General features: G+C 44.0%; 2 protein-coding genes and 3 pseudogenes across 2 annotated transcripts; 2 read left to right on the forward strand and 3 right to left on the reverse strand.

Annotated features, from left to right (window-relative positions):
• Positions 1–2,233: 2,233 nt before the first annotated feature.
• Positions 2,234–2,454, forward strand: LOC123414331 (annotated as a pseudogene).
• Positions 2,455–11,882: 9,428 nt separating this feature from the next.
• On the forward strand, positions 11,883–12,066 carry LOC123414334 (annotated as a pseudogene).
• A 7-nt stretch (positions 12,067–12,073) lies between these two features.
• On the reverse strand, positions 12,074–15,834 carry LOC123407514 (indole-3-glycerol phosphate synthase, chloroplastic-like). The gene is made up of 10 exons (XM_045100661.1): positions 15,509–15,834; positions 15,182–15,403; positions 14,508–14,684; positions 14,348–14,422; positions 14,211–14,255; positions 13,948–14,112; positions 13,745–13,823; positions 13,508–13,587; positions 12,790–12,858; positions 12,074–12,431 (listed from the first exon to the last, which is right to left on the reverse strand). The coding sequence occupies exons 1-10, from the start codon at positions 15,638–15,640 to the stop codon at positions 12,348–12,350; spliced, it is 1,128 nt and encodes a 375-aa protein (XP_044956596.1). The 5' UTR covers positions 15,641–15,834; the 3' UTR covers positions 12,074–12,347.
• Positions 15,835–17,604: 1,770 nt separating this feature from the next.
• On the reverse strand, positions 17,605–18,210 carry LOC123411158 (annotated as a pseudogene).
• A 2,632-nt stretch (positions 18,211–20,842) lies between these two features.
• LOC123407868 lies at positions 20,843–21,460 on the reverse strand. The gene has a single exon (XM_045101104.1). The coding sequence runs from the start codon at positions 21,367–21,369 to the stop codon at positions 21,049–21,051; it is 321 nt and encodes a 106-aa protein (XP_044957039.1). The 5' UTR covers positions 21,370–21,460; the 3' UTR covers positions 20,843–21,048.
• Positions 21,461–22,817: the final 1,357 nt, after the last annotated feature.

The following is a 22,817-nucleotide window of genomic DNA, read 5'->3' on the forward strand; positions in this document are numbered from 1 at the left end:
CTTTGGCCTGTTTGGTGTGAGTGGTAGGAGGCCTGTCAAAATTGGGGCAATAGACTGTCTGCATTGTAGCGATTGAATAGCTTTTTTTGCTTGAGAAAATGGCTACATAAAGTACTATACCAACTGATAGCTAACCACCTGATTACTTGTACCTTTTTGTTCTTAATGCATGAAAGCTTGGCCTCCTTCTTCTTTAAGTTACACACTGTATTGTTTTACGCCCTGTGATATACTCTCTCTGTAAAGAAATATAAGTGTTTTGATCACTAAAGTAGTGATCTAAACGCTCTTATATTTCTTTATGGAGGGAGTAACTTATAAGTCATGTGAAGATAGTACTGAAATGGTTCAATCATCCAGTTATTTCTCAAAATCTGGCCATATCTCCTGGCTGACTTTGCTCATTCTTTGTTTGGCACTCACAAGTTTACTGGCCTACAAATCAATCTTATTCGCCACAAAGAGTTTTAGTTTACATGGGAATGCAGCATCCCATGTAAATCCGTAAAATCCAAAGATAACAAAGCCCCATCTATTTGATTACTTATATGAATCAGGGTTTCAGAGTGGTATAGAAAAAGAACAGGTATCTACACACATTTATTCCTCTTCCTTCCATGCGACCAGCATGGAAATAGTTAGTTGCCAACTGAGAAAATATATGTAATCAGGATAACCCTTGCCGGGGAGCAAGTAGCTGGAAGGTGGCCTACTTCCATATATTTGAGAATGGCCTTTTAGTTCCCAACTGCCAACATAATTTTAAGGGCAAATCTGTCTGGTGGTACCCATTCTTATGCACATCATCCACCCTGGATCTTCCCAGAGGGCTTGCTCATTTGTTATTGCCCGTTCACCGTCGACACTTAATTGTCTACCGTGTGCGGCGGACAGCGACACGGCACCTTATGAGTGAGGCTGCTCATAATGGAGAGTAACTAGGAGTAGTAACATAATGTTGTTACTACTCTATGTTACTACCTCCATAGTGGGGAGTAACATACATGTGGTGTCATGCAAACTAGCATTTATTAGGTTATAGACACATAATGCATTGAAATATGTGATGTGATGGTAACTAGCTATGTTACTACCACCATCTCTCTCCGCATTAATTACTTGCCACGTCAGATTTTTTACCTACGTGGCGTTGATGTTACTACTTAGTTACTTCCCACTATGGCTAGTCTGAGACTCAGCCCAACAAGAGTGGACTTTTACCTCATTGGCTAACCGAAAGTTGGACTTTGGTGACTAACCATGTATGTTTTCAGCAACTAAACAAACATATCACTGCTGGCAGTACACACCGCCTGGCTGATCCTTTGAAGCGGCAATGTGTAAAGAATGTGGACACTGGTTGTGATGGCATACAATACAAGCAGGAAAACGGTATGTCGGCATTGAGTCGACGCTGCATATTGTTGGTTCAGTCTTCTTTGTCTAGCCATCGTGCATCTTTTCTTTCATCGGTTGGATTCTTCAGGTCTTGTTTGGATCTTAGTTTGCTCTTCTTCCATGTGAGGGAGGAATCAGGGTGCTCTTGTACTTGTTTACAACACAGAGTCTTTGGCACGTGAAGCTACGAATCTCACATCAGTTTTTTTTTTTTGTCATCTGAACCTCAGCTTGTTGTCTGAAGAAGACAAAGTTACTCCGGGAATTGGGAATCTCAGTTTTTTTTTTCTTTTGAGAAAATTTGGGAATCTCAGTTAGTTCTTTTTTTTTTTTAAACAATGGAACCTCTTTGTTGTTTTAGGAGAAAAAAAATCTCGGCTAGTCTGGTGGACCGACTAGTAGTAGCAGCCCAACCCGTCCTAGCCTAGACAAACTGGGCCATTTGTGCCTGTGGCCCGTGACCTTGTTGACGGGATTCTATGAACGAACGCATCTGTCCGGCTGGGCGAAGGAACGAACGAACGCAACTTTGATCGTTGGTGGAATAATAGTACCGTACTGCTTTTGCACTTGAGCGAAGGCGGTTCGTAGTGCAATAAAAGGACACACACGGTCATGGTTCAAGTCATACCTTTTTCGGCCTCTTGGCTAAAATGAAGGGATTGTTTGGTTCCCAGCCTAAGGTTGTCACGCCTAACCTTAGTCATGTCACAATACCTTAGACATGTGTTTGGTTCATTGCCACATTTGTGACTTGCAATATTTTTTTAGTTATATGGTCCACATGTCATATACTCAATTTTTTATCACACTTGTGGTGTCAATTTTGTTAGCCATACTTTTTGTGGCAGCCACACTTTGACTAAGGTTAGTTGTGGCAAAGTTAGTCATGAACCAAACAGACCGAAGTGTAGTATCTGTTCTTATCAGTTTAATATCTGATACATGGATCTTTGGATCCGTGAGATACTAATTTAATTTTTTGTGGGGAGGGCTCATCGGAGCCCTCGACTGTCGTCTTGGCATTGCACTAAAGCCTTGGCTGACGCACCCCAACCAAATCAAAATCAAATAGCTTTTTCTCTTTGCCAAACCAAAACCAAGATTACTTTACTTAACTTTGTAATTGTCTTCCTGCATTAAAAGAAGATCACATGTTTATTTCTCACTTTAAATAAAATACTCCCGCCATCTCAGTTTATAAGTTCGGCACGTGTATCTAGGTCGATAATTTGACCAACTTAGTGATAAGCATATATTACAAAAAATATTTCATTAAAAAATTTAGATGTTCTATTTTCTAATGATATATTTTTTATATTAAATAATAGTTTTTTATAAGTTAAATTGACAATCTAGATACACGTGTGTGTCTTATAAACTGTGAAGGAGGTGGTAAGATAGTATTGTATTCACCGTGAGGTAGTTTGGCAGCTAATATTAGCCTATCACAATGAAAGATGGTTCGAGGCATTCAAAAAAATAAATACAAATGAGAAAAACATGTAGGAATGGTATTAACTATTTTTTTAAACTGGAACACCATTGCATTTGTGCCCCTAATTTGTGCCCACTCTGAGATTTGCCCCTAATTTTCAACTATGCTCAAATTTGCCACTCTGCCGGCTAGTCCCCTTATAGAAATGCTCTTCTGTGTCGTTACCGTCCGGTCAACATGCTTTGACCGTCTGGTGAATAATAACTTTGAAAAAAATAGCAAACAAATAAAAAAAAATTTGTGGAATTGAAGATACAAGGGTGTGCAATTTTTTGTGCTATTTGAACATTCCAGAAGCTCATACCAAAGGAAAAAAATAAATAAAAACTCTACGCCTGTGAAGAGTAAATATAAAAGAAACAATAAAAATGAAAAACATATGAATTTTTTTGGCGTCCAACATGCTTGGGTGCGCATGGTGTGTGCAACTTTTGTGTTAGGTTTGGACATTGTAAGAGCTCGTGGAGAAAAAAATTAAAATTTTGTTTGGCAAAAAACTTTGAAAAAATGCACTATTTTTTTTGCTAGAGCTCCTCGCATGCCATTTGCTCACAAACATTTGCACGCACCTTGCACACCCAAGCATCTTGGATGCCAAAAAAATCAAATGTTTTTAAATTTTCTAGCCATTTTTTCAAATTTACTATTCATAGGCATATAATTTAATTTTTTTCCTTTGGTACGAGCTCCTGGAATGTTCAAATAACATGAAAATTTGCACGCACCTGACTATATTCGATCCCACAAAATTTTAGATTTGTTTTCTATTTTCTTTGAATTTACTGTTCATTGAGTTAGTGTTCACCGAGATGGTCAAAGCCCGTTGACCGAACAGTAACGACACAGAAGGGCATTTCTATAAGGGGACTTAACGGCAGAGGAGCGAATTTGAGCATAGCTGAAAATTAGGAAAAAATCTGAGAGTGGGCACAAATTAGGGGGCACAAATGTAAATGTTTCTATTTTTTTTATCATCTCTAAACTACTTACAAGATTTAAGATAAAGTTGTCTTGTCAATCATTGTACATGCTCTAAAGATGTGTTAAAACTAATTATGTAATCAGGGGAAAATCTTCCCTTAACCAACCGTCAAGCGGTTTCCTCCCGCAACGACGGTTCTCTTTCTGTCTCTCCTGGAACTGACGCATCCCTTGCGATTGCGTCTCCTCCCGTTGTATAAAAGGGCAGATCTCTGTCATCATTGAATAAGAATTTCATTTTCTTCAAACACGTTATCAACACTTGCGCTACCAGAGAGAGCGAAAAGAAAACAGAGAAGGAGAGAAGGGAAGGGGAACTTGCCGCCGGTGAGATGCCAGGCCTCGTCTTCTTTTTCCTTCGCCTCATCCGCGAGGACGGTCGCCGCTACCGTCGCCGCCACGGAGTAGGGGGACTCCGGCGCTTCCGCCGGAGGATGCAGGCCATCCGCCGCTTCGGCCGCAATGCTGCTAGAGGCGTTAGGATGGGTGCGCGTGGACGCGGTCACCGCGCCGCGAGATGCGCCCACCGCGGCGCTCATCGCGCCCGTCGCACTACGCCGATGGGGCTCGACCCCTGGCTGGCGACCGGCCCGAGCGCCCCCGCGGTGCACGGGGCAGCCGCCGCGCCAACCCCGCCTCCCGGATCCCCGCCTCCACCACCTCCTCCACCGACGGCTTGGATGGCGCCGCCGACGCCCACACCGGCCGCTGAGACCGCCGGCCCGAGCCGTGGCCCTCCTGGCTATACGCCCGTCCCGATGCGGGTCTTGGTGGATGAGGAGGCCGCGCCCCCGCTGGGAACGACCGCGGGCTCGAGCAGCCGCGCGGAGAGGCGTTTCGGCCGACTCTTCGGGCGCGCTGTCGCTGCCATCGACCGCCGTCCCGGCCACCACGCCGGCTCGTGGGCTCCGGCGAGCCTCGGCCTTGGCGCCGCTCGCGAGGACCCCGTCATCATCGCCTCCTCTTCTGACGAGTAAGGGGCCCCCTGGGGGCGCCAAAGTAGTGGGAGCGAATCGGCGGCCCTCACTCCTCCTGCCACCGGCTGGCTCTTCCATGGCCCTGTGGCGTGGTGGAGAAGGAGATGCGAGGAGGGGAAAGAGATAATGGGAGGTGGTGGTGCGGTTCCAACCAGATGCGAGGAGGAGAAAGAGATAATGGGAGGTTTCCAGGCTGGAAAGCGCTAGATCTATCGATCCCCACTCCCCTTTTTCTTTTTCTTTTTCCTTTTTATCTCCTATGCATGCGGTGGATGCATCATGCATGCGGTGGCAGTGTTGACCCGTTGGGCTGCTACTAGTTTGGCTGACTATCTGTAGCTTTTAGTACTAGTTTTTTTTTCTTTGTTTAGTACTAGTTAGTACTAATTATTGTACATAGTATAGTTTTAGACTATGTTTAGTATTACTATTTTAGTACTACTATTTACACTTAGTCTAGTTCTAGATTTACTCTAGTTTAAGATTTGTGTAATTATAAGTGTGTTTATATAAATAAAGTAGCGGATTTCATCTCGGAAGAATGACATGTTTTATGTGTTTACCACATTTTCTTTAAACATGTTTCGTATTGCGATTGAGATCAGTTTCTCTCGCATGTCAAACTTGCAAATTTTTGAATATTTCTCCCTCGTCTTATTTGGAATCACAAGGTAATGAGTTGTGATCTACTGCTCATTTGCAGACTATCCCCTCTTACTGTAAGGTCTACGCTTTGTCAATCTTGACATGCGATTACCTTCAACGTGTATTTCTTTATATCTAAATTGTAGCATACACAAGGTAATGGCCATGCAGCCTATTACTGTGAGATCTAAGTGATCTTCAATGTGTTATGTTCACACAATTGAGGTTGAGATTTTTTCAAGTTTTACACTTGACTATCAAATTTTTGCATTCTTATTACACAACCATGATGGTTTTTAATTTACCGCCCGTAAATTAATTATCTCTGGTTCCTCATGTAGGCCACGATGAGTGCCAAAGAGTTTGAGGAGCTTGCCCTCAATGGCCACAACTATCCTACATGGGCTATGGACATCAAGATCAGTCTTGCGTCCCGTTGGATTGCGCGTGCAATCCAGCCCCCGGAGACTCCTCTCCCGGCTGGAGTCACGCCGCTGACAGAACAGCAGAATTATGCTGCCTTATTCATCATAAGGCACCATATTCATCCAGATCTCAAGTCTGAGTATTTACAGGAGGAATCTCCTAGTACTCTGTTTCTGGCCCTCAAAACGAGGTATGAACAGCAGAAGGCAGTAGTCCTGTCAGAAGCACTCCATGATTGGACTCATCTCCGCCTTCAGGATTTCAAGTCCATTGGTGAGTACAATCATGTTGTTCATAAGATATGTTCCCAACTGCGCTTCTGTGAGAAGGAACCTACTGAGGGGGAGAAGATAGAAAAAACTCTGTCTACCATGCTCCCTTCAGACAGGATACTCCAACAACAATACCGTGCTCGCAACTACACTGTCTATTCCGAGCTTATTCACATGTTACTTGAGGCTGAAAAGCATGATGAGCTACTCGCTAAGAATGGCTCTCAGCGCCCAGTTGGGGCACAACCTTTACCTGAAGTTCATCTGAATGTCGCGAATAGACAGAAGTTTAATGGTACCTTTCGAGGTAAACATTCCAATTCTGAGCACAAGCACAAGCGCAATGAGAACAGAAAATTCAGAAACATGGGCAAGGGCAAAGGCACTGCAAAGCCAAAGTTCGATAAAACTAAACTTTGCAACAAGTGTGGATGCTACTCGCATTCTACTGAAAAGTGCTCAATGCCCAAGCATCTGGTCATGTTGTACCAGCAATCTCAGGGACGCAAAGCGACTCAAGGGAAAAGGCTTGAAGCTAACTTCAACTACATCCGCATAGCGCAAATGGAGCTGGCGATTCACAGGATATTCCTCCTGGACCAAGCAACGCCAAGATTCCTTATCCACTTGAGGACCCTGCTGAAACGGAGGCCATGTTACTTGAGTACACCTCAAACGATGTGTTTGGTGACTTTGACTAGTCATTCGACCTCCTTGGTGATCTATTTAACTATGTCCATTTGTGATGATTGTAATAAGAACATAAGTTTGTTGTTGTCTTTATATTGTATTGTATCAACACATTTGATATAATAAAGATTGTATTCTATGTATTAACATAAGGTTTTCTTATTGAAAATTCTTTCGTTTTTATATAGTTTTTCTACGGGGACAATCCGATGGAAGAAGAATTATGCCTTATGGACAGTGGTACCACAAACTCCATACCGAGGGAGATAAAATATTTCCAAACTCTGAAAAAGATGAATGGAGATATTCTAACTATCGCTGGACGCGATACAGTGATTGTTGGCACTGGACGTGCCATATTCACACTCCCAAGTGGTACACAAGTGACGATAGAGGATGCTTTATTGTATCCTGACTCATCACGTACCCTGATCAGTTATCGAGATATCCGTAAGAATGGTTTTCATATTGAAACCCATGAAGACAACAAAGAGGAGTATTTACTCTTTACTAAAGATCACGGATATGGCAAAAAGGTACATGAGGAAATTCCTTCTCTATCGTCTAGTTTGTACTATACGTACATCAAACCCGTGGAACATGTTGCATACAAAGTCATTTTTCAGAATGTTGACGCATTCCAAACCTGGCATGATCGCTTGGGCCATCCCGGTATCGGGATGATGAGAAAAATTACTAGCAATTCCATTGGTCATAATTTGCTTGAGTCAAAATTTCCTCAATCTTCTGATTTTGTGTGCACATCTTGTGCCACGGGAAAGCTAATTTTGAGGCCCTCGCATCTCAAAATACAAGCTGAACCACTTCAGTTCCTTGAACGTATTCAAGGAGACATTTGTGGTCCCATTCAGCCATTATCTGGACCTTTTCGGTATTTCATGGTTCTGATTGACGCATCTACACGATGGTCACATGTGTGTCTTCTATCCACACGAAACCATGCATTTGCCAAAATAATGAGGCAAGTCATTAAGTTGCAAGCCCATTATCATGAAAGTCGAATTAAGACAATTCGAATGGACAACGCTGCAGAATTCTCCTCACGTGCCTTCAATGATTATTGCATGGCTTTGGGGATTGAAGTTCAGCACTCTGTTCCATATGTCCATACACAAAATGGTTTGGTTGAAGCATTGATTAAGAGGATTAAACTCATTGCAAGACCTTTGTTGATGAATTGCAACTTGCCAACCTCTTGTTGGGGTCATGCAGTTTTACACGCTGCTGACTTGATACAATTGAGGCCAACTGCATATCACAGTTCTTCCCCTCTGGAATTGGTACGTGGAAATCCTCCTAGCATTTCCCATCTGCGTAAGTTCGGATGTGCTGCATACATCCCGATCTCACCACCACAGCGGACATCTATTGGCCCACACAGAAAGTTGGGGATCTATGTGGGGTACAAATCACCGTCAATTATCAAGTACCTGGAACCCCTAACTGGGGATCTGTTCACAGCCCGTCACGCTGATTGCATATTTAATGAGGAACATTTTCCGACATTAGGGGGAGATTTCAAGTACCAGAAAGAATGCCCGGAAATTGATTGGAATGCTCATACCATTTCATCCTCTGATCCACGTACCGATGAGACCGAACTTCAAGTTCGGAAGATCATTAATTTGCAACATCTTGCAAATAATTTGCCAGATTCATTTACTGATCTAAAAGGTGTTACAAAATCCTTAAATCCGGCCAGAAACGCGCCAGAAAGAGTGGAGGTACCAATAAAAACCACTCAACTCCCTGTTCCTAAAAAGAGAGGGAGTAGTATGGCTTCTGACCTGGAGCTAGCTTCTAGCAAGCAGCAAAGGAAATCGAGGAAAAAATCCTCGGAGTCAGTAAATGCAGGTCAACTCAACGTTGACAAACACCTGATGGGTAGTTCACACCCAGTGGAAGGGCAACCTTCACAACCCAGCTCGAGTGTGCACAAACTAGCTGGAACATCGGAACACCCAGACTCAATCGTATTGGGAAATCACGAAGAGTCTCTAGGGGTGCAGGAAATTTCCATCAACTATGTTGATTTTGGAGAATCATTTGACCGTAAGACTACGACTGTCGACATATATTTTGCTGAAAAGATTGCAGATACCCTTCTCACTGATCATGATCCAAGGTCTATCGTCGAGTGCCAAAGGCGCTCCGACTGGCCTAAATGGAAGGATGCAATCCAAGCAGAAATTGCCTCGCTTAACAAAAGGAAGGTATTCACTGAAGCAATACCTACACCTCCCAATGTTTTCCCCGTGGGATTCAAATGGGTTTTCCTCCGAAAACGAAATGAGAACAATGAGGTGGTGAGATATAAAGCAAGGCTCGTAGCACAAGGTTTTACGCAGAAACCCGACATTGATTTCAATGAAACATACTCTCCAGTAATGAGTGGAACCACTTTCCGATATCTTATATCTATGGTAGTACAAAATCGTCTATGCATGCAGTTGATGGACGTCGTGACCGCATATCTTTACGGGTCACTAGATTCACACATATATATGAAGGTTCCTAACGGAATCTCCGTCCCGAATAACAGTGCAAAACACAACATGTATTGTGTAAAGCTGAATAAGTCATTGTATGGCTTAAAACAGTCGGGACGGATGTGGTACAACCGACTAAGTGAGTTCCTTCTTCAGAAAGGTTACTCCAATAGTGATGATTGCCCATGTGTCTTCATCAAGAAGTCCTCTACAGGATTTTGCATCATTTCTGTGTATGTTGATGATCTCAACATCATTGGCAGTGCACCAGACATTGATGAAGCACGCAATCACCTAAAGATGGAATTTGAGATGAAGGATTTGGGTAAAACCAAATTTTGCTTAGGTATTCAACTTGAGCACCTTCCCTCAGGAATCATGGTACACCAAGCTGCCTATATCCAGAAAATATTGGAGAAATCCAATATGGACAAATCCTATCCATCTAAAACTCCTATGGTGGTTCGATCTCTAGACGTAGAGAAAGACCCGTTCAGACCGAGGGATGATGGAGAAGAGGTGTTGGGACCTGAAGTTCCATATCTCAGTGCAGTTGGAGCGCTTATGTATCTTGCAAATTGCACAAGACCTGATATTGCATTTGCAGTGAATCTACTTGCTAGACACAGCGCAGCTCCCACCAAACGACATTGGTCTGGAGTAAAGAATATCTTTCGATATCTCCAAGGCACAATGGATCTTGGCCTATTTTTTCAGTTCCAGCAAAATCTGGACTCTCATATGATTGGGTATGCAGATGCCGGTTATTTGTCTGATCCCCATAATGCCAGATCTCAGACCGGTTTTGTGTTCCTACATGGTGGTACAACTATATCATGGAAGTCTTCCAAATAGACTCTAGTGGCTACATCTACCAATCATTTTGAAATAATTTCATTATTTGAAGCGTCATGTGAATGTGTATGGCTTCGCAGAATGATAAACCACATACAACAGTCATGTGGAATTGGTTCTATTGAATCACCCACCATTATCTATGAAGATAATGCGGCATGCGTTGCACAGATGTAGACAGGATATATCAAGAGCAATATCACTAAGCATATTTCTCCTGAATGGTTTTCCCCCCACAATCTTCAAAAAAGCGGGGAAATAAGCATTCTGCAAGTCAAATCATGTGACAACCTTGCTGATTTGTTTACTAAGTCTCTACCAAACTCAACATTCCAGAAATATGTTCACGGAATTGGTATGCGACGACTTAGAGACTTGCAGGCAACAGGGGGAGTTTCTTCTTGAGATATCCTTGTTCAAATAACATCACATTATGCTATCTCTTTGTGAGTTTACATTTCAGGTTCTCATCAAAGTCTTTATGAAGAACTTTTGAAGAAGTGTTTTTGAGATGATAAAGCTTCCTGGACAATCATGAAGATAACTCCACATGGTCAAGCGTAGATTAGGGGAAGTGTTAAAACTAATTATGTAATTAGGGAAAAATCTCCCCTTAACCAACCGTCAAGCGGTTTCCTCCCGTAACGACGGTTCTCTTTCTGTCTCTTCTGGAACCGACGCATCCCTTGTGATTGCGTCTCCTCCCGTTGTATAAAAGGACAGATCTCTGTCATCATTGAATAAGAATCTCATTTTCTTCAAACAAGATCCATATATTCAGCTGATCTGAGATCCCCAATCTCGTCAAACGAGCTGCCGGTAAAGATTCCCGTAAAAAAGTTGTGTAGAGTTTCCCTATAGGTAAAAAACTGTGCATAGTGTTTTCATCAAGCATAGTCAAACGTACACTTGTACACGCTCGGATTGAAAACAATTTGGAGAGTGTTTTCATCGGGCTGATGTAGGGAGTGTGCACTGGACCTAACACTGGTTGCGAGACTGTCACTGTGAGCATAAACTAGCCAGGCTTTGCCTCTCTTCTTTCACTGGGTACATAACGTAAGACGATGGATTTATCTGGGTACCTTTTTTTTTTTAGGGATAGGGTACGTGTTAATTTACAGGAGCAGTTCAGATTTATTATTGCTGGAATAGAAGGCCCGTCATGTTTAAAAAAAAGGCCCATCCACCCCTGTGGACCGCTACCTTGTTAATCGGACATATTGGCCCATGGGCGCGCGCCTCTCGGGCGAACGGATGCAGCCCTTCTGATCGTGGTGGAATAGTCCCGCATCGCTCTCGCAGCTGCGTGGAGGCGGTTCGCAGAGCAATAAAACTAGGGACAGGGTCGACCTTCAAACCATATGCTAAGATCAGTGTAGTACTCCCTCCGTTACGGTTTAGAAGGCACGCTTGAAAAATCTCTGGAACCAAGATAGTCACCGATTGGTTGTGAGATGTAGTAGGTGTAGATGTTAATGCGCCTAATCAACTAAGAAAATAATAGTACTAATGCGTGAGCAGCAAATTAGGAGGGCACATGCATGAGTAGTACTAGTATTAATTAATGAGAGTAATTGCTTTCATGCCTTAAACCTTGTCTATTTTGAAAACGCACGCAAGTTTATCTGTGCCTTCTAAACTGTGACGGAGGGAGTATCTGTTCTTATCAATTTAATATCTGATACGTGGATCTACGGATCCACACTATGATGTTAATTTAATTTTTTGTGGGGAGAGGGTCCGCTGCTTGGGCCCTCGAGCGTCGTCAGGGTCAGGGTTGCACTATAGCCTTGAAAGTTGACGCACCTCAACCAAATCGAAATCAAGCATCTTACGTTCCTTGTTGTCGGATTAATCTGGATACAGTATGGTCATGTTTGTGTCTGAGTTGACTACAAGATTGCTCATATTATGTTAACTGTGCACACCACTGGTAGACATTTATTCCCCATAAATAAAGAATAAACATATATGTTTATTTCCCGCATAACCAAAAGAAAACAAGAGACCATTATTATTCAAAATTCAAATCATGCGGTGGTCTCGCAACTACTACTACTAGTCTACCACAAATAAGTCTGATCTAGTTGTTTCAGTGCACCAGTTCTTTCCCGAAGAGTCCGGCGATGGCGAGCCCTGGGTCTGCTTGCTTCACCAAGGATTCTCCTACCAAGACCTACATCATCAACAAGAACATTTATGTAAGTCAATCACAATTCAAGGCGTTCAAACAATCAAAGCAACTAGACAAGCAAAGAAACGCATCCTTTCGGTAAATGTATCATTTATATCCCAAGAAATATCACGGCTATTTGATAGTTTCCAGAATATATTTTATAGCCCAAAAAACTGTTGTTCATTGAAAGGGAAAAATCACAGGCTTGGGAGAAAATAGCAGACATATATGCAAACAGCAGAGTCAGGTAGGGAACAAAAGCTAACTGATATTTAACTATTGAGTGATTCGATCTACGTGCACAATTTGTTTCATGCAGGAAAAGTTTCGTCAATCCAAAAGCAAACAGACAACTTACAGCAGAAACTCCGGCATTCTGCACATAAGCAACATCATCTGGGTTGAATAGCCCAGATTCACCGACAACCTGAAAACATAGAGGATTAGAGGTAAGGAAAAAAGATCAGCAAAAAAGCTAAGGACAAGCACTTGAGATCATAAAATCAAATGGACCTTGCCAGTTCAAGGAATTTGTGATCTAAGTCCAAAAAAAGAAGCGGGGTATATGTCGACTTTGAGGTAATACCAAAGCTTAACATGTACTCCCTCAGTTCCAAAATATAAGTACTTTTAGAGATTCCACCACGGATTATATACGGACCAAAATTAATGAGTCTACACCCTAAAGTATGGCTATATACATCCATATGTAGTCTTTAGTGAAATCTCTAAAAAGAATTACATTTAGGAACGGAGGGAGTAAAAGAGAATTGTGTAGAGTTCCATGTGCGTAGAATAATTTGTTCCTAGTTTACCTTTACTGTAAATTTTGTTGTCAAATATGTTAAGGCAGTAATCCAAGCAACTTCAAGTATATGGGTTCAACAGACTGAAAAGTACGTCTTTAAGGACTTTCATGCCGTATGGCAGTTAATTAGTGTATGTCTGTAACCATTCAGCAATGCCTTCCAATTAGATCACAGATATTAAGGGACTAACTAATGTTTTTCCTCAGTCAAAATACATACATGTACATAAGGCTAGAAAATAAGTCACACATTAGCATGGGACAGTACCAATATTCCTTTCTCCCTGATGGCATCGCCATGCTTCTCCAGCAACGTCTTCGTGTTCGAAGTATCCACTATAAATGTCTCTGCATCATATTTGTTTTTGATATAATAAGAAAAACGATACATTCACCAGACAAGGGAAAATTCTTGACTCAGAGAAATGCAAATGCAATGTGTCACAGTTTCTAGCATATGTTCACTCAATTACTAGAGAAAGTGAGCATCAGAAGAAGCTTATACCAAGGCTACGGTTGTTGATGCCAATAAGCTGAACACCATTTATTGCGAGGACACGCTCCATCTCTCTTTCATCATGAACCTAAAATAAAAACAAAATCTTAGTTTTGTGCAAACTATAAAGATCAAATCACATGCAGGGTGTATCTTCTAGTACAATGTCATAATATTCACTGTTATTTGAGAAACTGAAACATATGTCAAACCTCAATAAGAGCTGTCAATCCCAACTCCTTGCATATCCGTAGAAAGTATTTTATGTCAAGATCAGTTAGCACAGCGGCAATTAACAGAACTGCATCAGCACCCATCACACGGGCATAATAGATCTGCCATTTATCAACGACGAACTCTTTGCACAGAAGGGGGCACTGCATTTACAACAAGTATAACTGCATGTTGAGAAAAAATGGTGACCCAGAAAAATCCTTTTCACATTGAACGAACATATTTATCTATTTGTCATTACCTTCACTCCTGCTTTGCGCACCTTCTGAAGATTCTCGAAACTTCCCTATAGAATTAATTAAATTAAATACATTAAGCTTGCCCAGTAAATACAACATCTACCATCCTCAGAGACAGACACAATTTTAAACAACGAACCTGGAAGTATTTCTCATCAGTCAAGATGCTCAAGCACGCAGCTCCATGCTTTTCATAAGCCTGAGCAATTTCAACCTACAACATTTTTTAGCGCTAGTTATTTAACTAATCTTTGAAATCACTAGAGCTGATGGCAACTATGAATGAAACCAGAACTCACAGGATCGAAGTTCTCCCTTAGTACGCCCCGACTTGGTGATGCCTTCTTGACCTCAGCGATCAATGCTGGCACCCCATTACGCTTGTGGGCTGCTGCCAACGCACCATAGAAGTCTCTTGTAGGAGGAGCCTTCCCTGCAGACTCAATCACCTCATTCAGAGGACACCTGGCAAGCCCCTGTAAAAATCAATAGCATCCATCATATATATGACACCATACCCCCTAAGATTAGAAGAAACAAACACAGGCATATGTCATTTGCCATTTCACATTCCAACTACACAGATTGCAGAATACCCTGCTGCCATTAGAAGTACTAGCACTATCATATAATTAACTTAATTGGTTTTCCTAGTATTGAAGTGGATGGTCAGAAGGAGCCTCCAATCAGTAACCCGCAGGATGCATAAAATCCAGAAGGTCATGTATTTATGCATGGGTTCATCACAAACACACGAAATTCATGTTGTGTAATGCCTACGGGTTCCAACCAGGTGTTGCTTTGAAATCGACATACATATTTCAAATTATGGAATGATCATCATTGTACTAGTAAGGTGAAGACCGAATCGAAACATAACTGGTGCTATGACAGGCAAGCAACGAGAACTCTCATGATGCAGAGCAAGCTTCTAATCGGTGACGACACGGATCCATGTACCAGCGTGTCATACCTGGGCCACCTCGATCTCCTTGTCCCAGATGATCTTCTCGAGGATGTTGCGGGGCGCGCCCATCTCGGCCTGGATGTCGTCCATGGAGGCGGCGGGGCGGCCGTGGCGGCGGATGCGGATCCCCTGGCAGGCGGCGATGTCGTTGGCGGACTTGCCGCTCTCCCACTGCTCCAGCTCCACCGCGTTGAGCATCTCGTCCCGCGCCAGCGCCTCCATGGTGTCCTGAGGAGAGAAAACCGAATCCTGTCAGTGGTAAGAGAAGAGAGGCAGCAGATCGAGCCGACGGGTTGAGAAAAACCAGAGCGGAGAGAGCAGAGCGGGCCGCACCCTGGGGCCGCAGCGGAGCGGGCGGGCGCGGGCGGCGGGGGCGGCGAGGGCGACGAGGCCCCGCGACGGCAGGGAGGGGCGGGCGGAGGGGAGAGAAGCCCTGAGCGAAGGCGAGGCGAGGAGGGCCTGCATCGCGCGCGAGGGGCAGAGGCGGCGGGGGTTGGTGGGGGTTGGCGGAGGTCGCCGGTGTTGGGTTGCTTCGTCGTCGCAGGGGACGGAGTCCGGGTTTATAGCGCGGTGGGGGGAGGGTGGCGGCGGGGCGAGGGGCGGCAACGGTCCGGGGCGGGCGTCTTCGACGGCGACGGGCTCAAGCCGCTATAGTAACTGAAAAGAGGATGAGGATAGTGCGGCGCTATTTCCATGTGCCTGGTCGGGCCCACGCGAGACGCGAGCCCGTCGTCCTCTCTCTCTCACGTGCTGATTGTTTTTTTTCTTCTTTTTTCCGGAAAACATTCGATTTAAACCACCGTTTTGTCCCATCTGTTCCCATGCTTCTCTCTTCGACTCACTCACCATTCTTCATCTTTTTTGGGCTATATTTCTCCCCGTCGCTCCAACAACCCATTTTTTGTCATGTCAAGGTGTAATTTTCATATCCCCTAAAGAAAATCCATCATCCTACCGTTCTCGTTTTGAATGGTGATCACCAAAAAAGCCATAAAATGGATAAATCACTCGATGAAAACAATTAAAAGTTGCCGCTTTCCAATTCTAGAAGGTTTGTTATCCCAAATTTAGAAAAAGGAAATCCCACAATATTCGAGAGGCAGGATCTAAATGACCAAGACCATTTTGTGGCAAAGTTGATTGGGACTTGTAGTTCCTTGTCAATTGAGCAAGCACGACATCAAAAAGTTTGTGCGTCTGTATTGGGTCTTGCATATTGCTTCACTAACTATGGTGGTGGGAAGTGCTTGATGTTCTGTGAGTGCATCAGATCACCAATCTATCTACTAGTACTCCTATAAGGGGCGCAAGAGTGTAGAATTAAAACCATTTCAACCAGCGAGCCATGTTGATCTGATGTTTGAAACCGTTTCCATATTTAGCGTCAAATTTGTTCTAACACTATAATTACCCACCACTACCACATGTTATAAACATGTTTGTACTCCTTCCGTCACGGTTTAGAAGGTGATATGCCGACGGTGCTCATAAACGTAAATTTCAAGATGATATGCCGACGCTTAGTCTCTCGGAGGTGCTCATAAGGGTAGGGTGAGTGTATGCTCATAAACGCTTGCGTCTGCACTATGTTAAAAAAAAAACATTTGTGCACTTCTGCTTGAAGATTCGTGCAGCCGATCTAACAGCAACCAACATCAGTGGAATTGCCTAAAAACTGCTACTCCCTCTATACGACAGAGGGTGTAGATAATATTTGTGAATATAATGAGATGGCCATAATACTTAGCAAATTTCCGTGTCGTTCAATTTTCCATTTGTCGTCAGCTGCCAAAGTGCCAAATCCAAGCTTGTCTCGGTCATTTGGGATGTTGCTATGCTTGAAACCCGCGGCAGAGCACACAGAATCCACACTGGCACCTCCCTTCGGAAAGAAGAGAAAGAAAGTGCAGAGGAAGATTTTTCTTACTACTGTACTCTCCCCGTTCCTAAATACTATCTTCGTCCGGAAATACTTGTCCTAGAGATGAATGTATCTAGACTTATTTTAATTATAGATACATCCATTATATGCATTTTTAGGACAAGTATTTCCAGACGAAGGGAGTATAAGTCTTTTTAGAGATTGCACTAGTGAAATACATACAGATGTATATAGACATACTTTAGAATATAGATTCATTCATTTTGCTTCGTATGTAGACCATTAGTCAAATCTCTTAAAATACTTATATTTAGGAACGGAGGGAGTACTACGGAGTATGCGACAATTGGCGCGTAGACTACTGCAGTGGTGAGCCGTGACAAAGTTCACCAGCGGATAGTCAGTCTTCAAATCCGAATCGACATTTTTGACGGTTCGATACGCGCAGCAGGCCACACGTACGGCAGATGAATATGATTCCACCCTGCACCAACCCCAGGTGTGGACTTGGTTCGCAGTTCATCATCCAAAATAGTAAAAGGAAGCCTTTTTCTCGATCAAATCAATTCTCCATCTTGTATTGAGAACCGACGGAATATTAGAATATTAGAACCGACGGAGTATACATGTTGCTTTTACAGAGTTAATTCAATCTAGCTTAGAGAAGAAGGAAAAAAATCAGAGAGACAAAAGTTACAGAAGCAGAGGACGCAGTTCAAGCGATGGCGATGGCGGCAGGCGCGAGCTGAAGTTTCGGTACCGGAAGGCGGCGTCCTCCGCGTCGTCGCTGGCGCCGTCGTCGAAGTTGAGCGCGTAGCTGAGTGGGTCGTACCGGAACTCCCCCGCGGCCGCCACACGCCTCCTCCACCTGGCCCTGCCGCCGTTTTGCGGCCTCTCCCCGCCGCTGCCGCTGCCGCTGCCTGGCGACGGCGGCGATCCGAAGCAGCTGCAGACGGTTGTGGCGAAGCGACGGCGGTGAGTAGGGCGAGGAGGACTCCACAGCGTCCATGGAGTCTGCCTTGGTGCTAGCTAGTGTGCTTGAGCTGGTAGAAGCACGAGATGGATGTGGGTTTGTCAGGTTCTCTAGTGTGTGAGAGTGTGTTCTGCTGCCTGCTGGAGAAGGAAGACGGAGGCGGGCGGGACTAAGGGGCTGTTTAGTCATGCCTAACCTTAGTCATGCCACAATACTTTAGGAATGTGTTTGGTTCATTGCCACACTTATGGCTTGTCACACTTTTCTAGTTATATGGTCCACATGTCATACACTTAATTTTTTGTCAAATCTTGCCACACTTGTGGCGTTCATTTTGTTAGCCACACTTTTTGTGACAGTCACACTTTACCTAAGGTTAGTTGTGGCAAAGTTAGTCATGAACCAAACATGCCCTACATAAATAGCAGTGCCGGAAAAAGACGGATAAGGACAGGGGCGGGCGACGGCTTCAAGTGCAAGAGAAGCCATCGCCGTAGCGCACGCGTGCGTGCCGTTAGAGAGACGTGAGGGTGTTTCGGGGATTTCGGAGGTCTCGGGGCGATGGCAACGGTCGGTCGTTTGTGCAAGCTGTCTATGTGCAGTGCAGTGCCCAGAGGGAGACAGCTGACCGTGGCAGCAAAGGTAAGGGTGGTAGCTTAGCTGCAAGCGCACTTATTACATGCTTTGGTTTTCTTTTGTTAACCATGATGGGCCGTTGTTGTCTTTCAAGTTTCAAACAGCTGCTACTTTTTTTCCCAAAAAAAACAACAGCTGGTACCTTTTTCAGTTTTTGGGATCAACATCTGATGCTCACGCGGACGTACGCTATGGCCCCATTTACAGAAAATAACATGATAAAAAAAAAGCACCGACACCGCCGATTCAATGGATGTGAACACCGGCCTGATCGGATGCCAAACCTCGCCGCCGGGGGAAAGGTTTCGTTCGTTCGTAGGACCCGAGCAGACGGACGGGCGGACAGACAGACAGGATCGAGGCGAAAAATCCACGCCTGTCTTTTCATTCCCGTGACGGTGTCAAAGGAAAAAATTCATTTTAAATCCTGAATTTGTAAAGGTTCCACGAAATGAACCTTGAACTTGAAATCCTTGTCGATTGCAGCTTAAAATATGTGATCCCGGTCTAAAAAAGAACCCTGAGTTCGTTTGGTAAATTGGGATTGTTCATTTGATCGGGATTGGGCTGCGCTGCGAGGGGCACGTGTGAAAATGACTGGGCCAGCCCAGTCAAGCCCATCTCGCTCTCGACTTCACAATATTTACGGAAATAAAAAAATAAGAATTTTTTAATGATTTTTGAAAAAATAATCACGGATTTAGAAATGACACGTACTATTTTGAAATGTCATGTACTATTTTTATAATATTTAAATATATTTTAAAATGCCACGTACTATTTTGATAATATTTAAATATATTTTGAAATGCCATGTACTATATATAACACTTTTATATATTACATTCATATTTTTCTAAACCGTGAACACTTTAAACTTATATAAGCATTGATTGAATATATATTTTTATTCAATATGCAAATAATAACATGAACAGTTTTGTAATTCAGAATGTATTATATGGATAAACGTTAATTCAGTACGCGATTATTTAATAATGTAATTCAAATATTGTAACACGCTATTATAATTTAAGTATAGGCTATAATTTTCTAGAAAAAGCAAAATGGGTATATAGATGCAGTACTATCCAGTTATTGTGTAAAATAGCGCCGAGTTAGGTGGTTAGCCGCTACAGGAGGGCGGTTCGAGTCCGCTTGCATGCATCAATTTTTCAATTATTTATCGATTTCATGAGAAAAAATCTGAGTTCTTTTTTTTTGAAAATAGTAGGGCACACGTCCACTTTGTCATCAAGTCGTTGACAGTGGGCCTCATGGCATGTTTGGCATGCCTAATTAACATGCTTTTTATATATAAACATGATTTGCATAGTATATGTACGTCAAAATCAAGTTATGTCATCAGTTCTATGTATGTCATTAGTTCTAGCACTAAACTTACTTTTTACGTCAAGTTATGACATCAATGATGTAACTAACTTATATAAAAATAATGTGTCCGCTCAGTCTTTTCAAATGCTTATAAGGATAAGGTATACATGTGTGCATTCATATGGGTAATGTATATGCACGTGTATGAATGTATGTGTCTGTATTGTGCTAAGAAAAAGGTTTTTGAAGCAAACGAAGGTAAAACATGACATGTCAAGCAGTCGTGCTTCATTATTCGTGCAGCCGATCTGACGGTAACCAACACATTCGCTGGGATCCCGCAAAAAAAAAACACATTCGCTGGAAATTGCCTAAAAAAGTGCTAGATAATATTTCCGAATATAATGAGATTGCTAATATTCTAAACAACTTTTCGTGTCATTTTTGTCGTGAGCTGCCAAAGTGCCAAATCTAAACTTGTATCGATCCTTTGCGCTGCCGCTGTTCTTGAAACCCGCCGCAGAGCACACAGAATCCACACGGGCCCTTACCTCCCTTGGGAAAGAAGAGAAAGAAAGTGCATAGGAAGATTTTTCTTATTAGTATGTGAGACAACCGGCACGATAACTGCAGTGGAGCTGGCTCTTCAAATCCGTATCTAGATTTTTGACGGTTCGATACGCGCAGCCCACACGGTGGATGGCGACGGCAGATGAAGATGATTCCACCCGGCACCAACCCCAAGTGTGAACTTGGTTCGCAGTTCATCATCCAAAATAGTAAAAGGAAGCCTTTTTCCCGGTCAAATCAATTCTTCATCTTGCATTGAGAAGCGACGGAATATTAAAATTGATTGATTGATTGATTTCTATATGTATACATGTTGCTACTGGTACACTGCCACTACTACATCGCCACGATCTGCACGGCCGTATAAGCTGCTTTTACAGAGTTAATTCAATCTAGCTTAGAGAAGAAGAAGAAAAAAAATCAGAGAGACAAAAGTTACAGAAGCAGAGGACGGCTCCTATGCTGCTACGATGCAGTTCAAGCGATGGCGACGGCTCGGGAGGCCGGCACCGGCGAGGGCGGGAGGCGCGAGCTGAAGTTCCGGTGCCGGAAGGCGGCGTCCTCCGCGTCGGCGTCGCCGTCGTCGCTGCCGCCGTCGTCGAAGTTGAGCGCGTAGCTGAGCGGGTCGTACCTGAACTCCCCCGTGGCCGCCACACGCCTCCTCCACCTGGCCCTGCCGCCACTTTGCGGCCTCTCCCCGCCGCTCCCTGGTGAGGCCGGCGATCCGAAGCAGCCGCACACGGTTGTCCGCAGCTTGTGGCGCAGCGACGGCGGCGAGTTCGGCGGCGAGGACTCCATGATAGCGTGCTTGAGGCTTGAGATGCCTTGTGTGCGTGAGCACTGAGGAAGTGAGCAATGGCTGGGTGGAGAAGGAAGGCGGAGGTGTTGTGGACTAAATAGGACGGGCGGGAAAACACGGATCGGGCCATGGGACTAAATAGGACGTAGCGCACGCGTGCGGTTAGACGGACAGACGGTCCTGAGGGTGTTTCGGGGATTTCGCGCGTCTCGGGGCTCCGGAGCCGTTGGGACGGGAGGGAGGAAGGCGATGGCAACGGTCGGTCGTATGTGCAAGCTGTCAAAGTTGACCGTGACAGTAACGGTAAGTAACAGTGGTAGTAGCTTAGCTGCTTCAGTGATGTGCACTGTCAGACATTGATAGTATTTTTCCCTTTTCTTTCATTGACCACGATTGGCTTGCAAGTGTCAAACAGCTGCTACTTTTTATTTTCCTTTGAGAGATCAACATCTGATGCTCACGCGTACGTACGTACGCCGTAGCAGCCTCCATTCAGGTACAGAAAAAGAAGATGATAAAAAGCATTGACACGGCCGAATCGGATGCCAAACCTCTCGGCTGGGTGAAAGTTTTCGCTCGTACGGCCCGCGCTGATCGGACGGAGTGGATCGAGGCATTTTAATTCCCGTCACGGCGACGGCGACGGCGACTCTGCTTAGGTGAGCGCTCCGGTCAAAAGATGCACCTCGCCGGAGCAGCAAAAATATCCTGCCTCCGTCTCCGTGCACCGCTGGTTTGGTTCCCTGCCCAGCCGTTGACGCAGCCTGCAGAAGCGACCAGCACAACGCACATGAGACATCATGTCCATGTTTCACATGCACAATGCACATCTCACACACTGTATCACTCCCTCCGTACCTAAATATTATTTTTATTGATTTAATATTACATGCCTATATTTAATATTACAGTTCACTTTTCTCCTTCTCATGATCGCAAGAGGAAACATTGTGCTGTGTAGGAGCAGCAATATGATGGCTTCTAGTGTGCATTAAAGCCAACCCCATCCTTGCATGAATTTTTGCCTCGTTGCGCAACAAAGCCAGCCCCGCGTGTATTGGCAGAGCTTCCGGGGGCTATCTTGGGCCACACCCCCCTGCCCTAGCCCATGAGAAAAATTCAAAGTAGACTATTTGTCTAGAATCATCCCAAGTCACAGTTTTTGCCCCCAGCCAATCCCCCACCCCCCTCCCCCAAAATAATTTTGGCCCATGCTCCGCCACAACCCGCCTAAATGGAGTTTTGCTGGGAGTAATTATTTAGTTTGTAGTACTATAGTACATTGAACCACATGCCTATCGCCAAGTTTTTCGGCGGTAGGTTTGCACAGCCTATCGTCAAAGGCCCTGACGGTAGGTTTTTTTACATTAAACATACATGACGGTGCAGTTAAGTCCTATCGCTAAGACCCATGGTGATAGGCAGTTATACCCTATCGGCAAGTACT

The sequence above is a fragment of the Hordeum vulgare genome, chromosome 7H, assembly GCF_904849725.1.
Source record: "Hordeum vulgare subsp. vulgare chromosome 7H, MorexV3_pseudomolecules_assembly, whole genome shotgun sequence".
Classification (NCBI taxonomy): Eukaryota; Viridiplantae; Streptophyta; class Magnoliopsida; order Poales; family Poaceae; genus Hordeum; species Hordeum vulgare.

Bases quoted from the DNA above. Each gene is read 5' to 3' on its own strand.
- LOC123407514 (XM_045100661.1), bottom strand. From the start codon at position 15,640: ATGCAGGCCCTCCTCGCCTCGCCTTCGCTCAGGGCTTCTCTCCCCTCC. The intron at 14,113-14,210 runs GTAATGACAAAT...TTGTAAATGCAG, and splicing joins TGCGCAAAGCAGGAGTGAAG to TGCCCCCTTCTGTGCAAAGA. The intron at 12,432-12,789 runs GTAAGTTGTCTG...TTGATGATGTAG, and splicing joins AGAATGCCGGAGTTTCTGCT to GTCTTGGTAGGAGAATCCTT.
- LOC123407868 (XM_045101104.1), bottom strand. From the start codon at position 21,369: ATGGAGTCCTCGCCGCCGAACTCGCCGCCGTCGCTGCGCCACAAGCTG.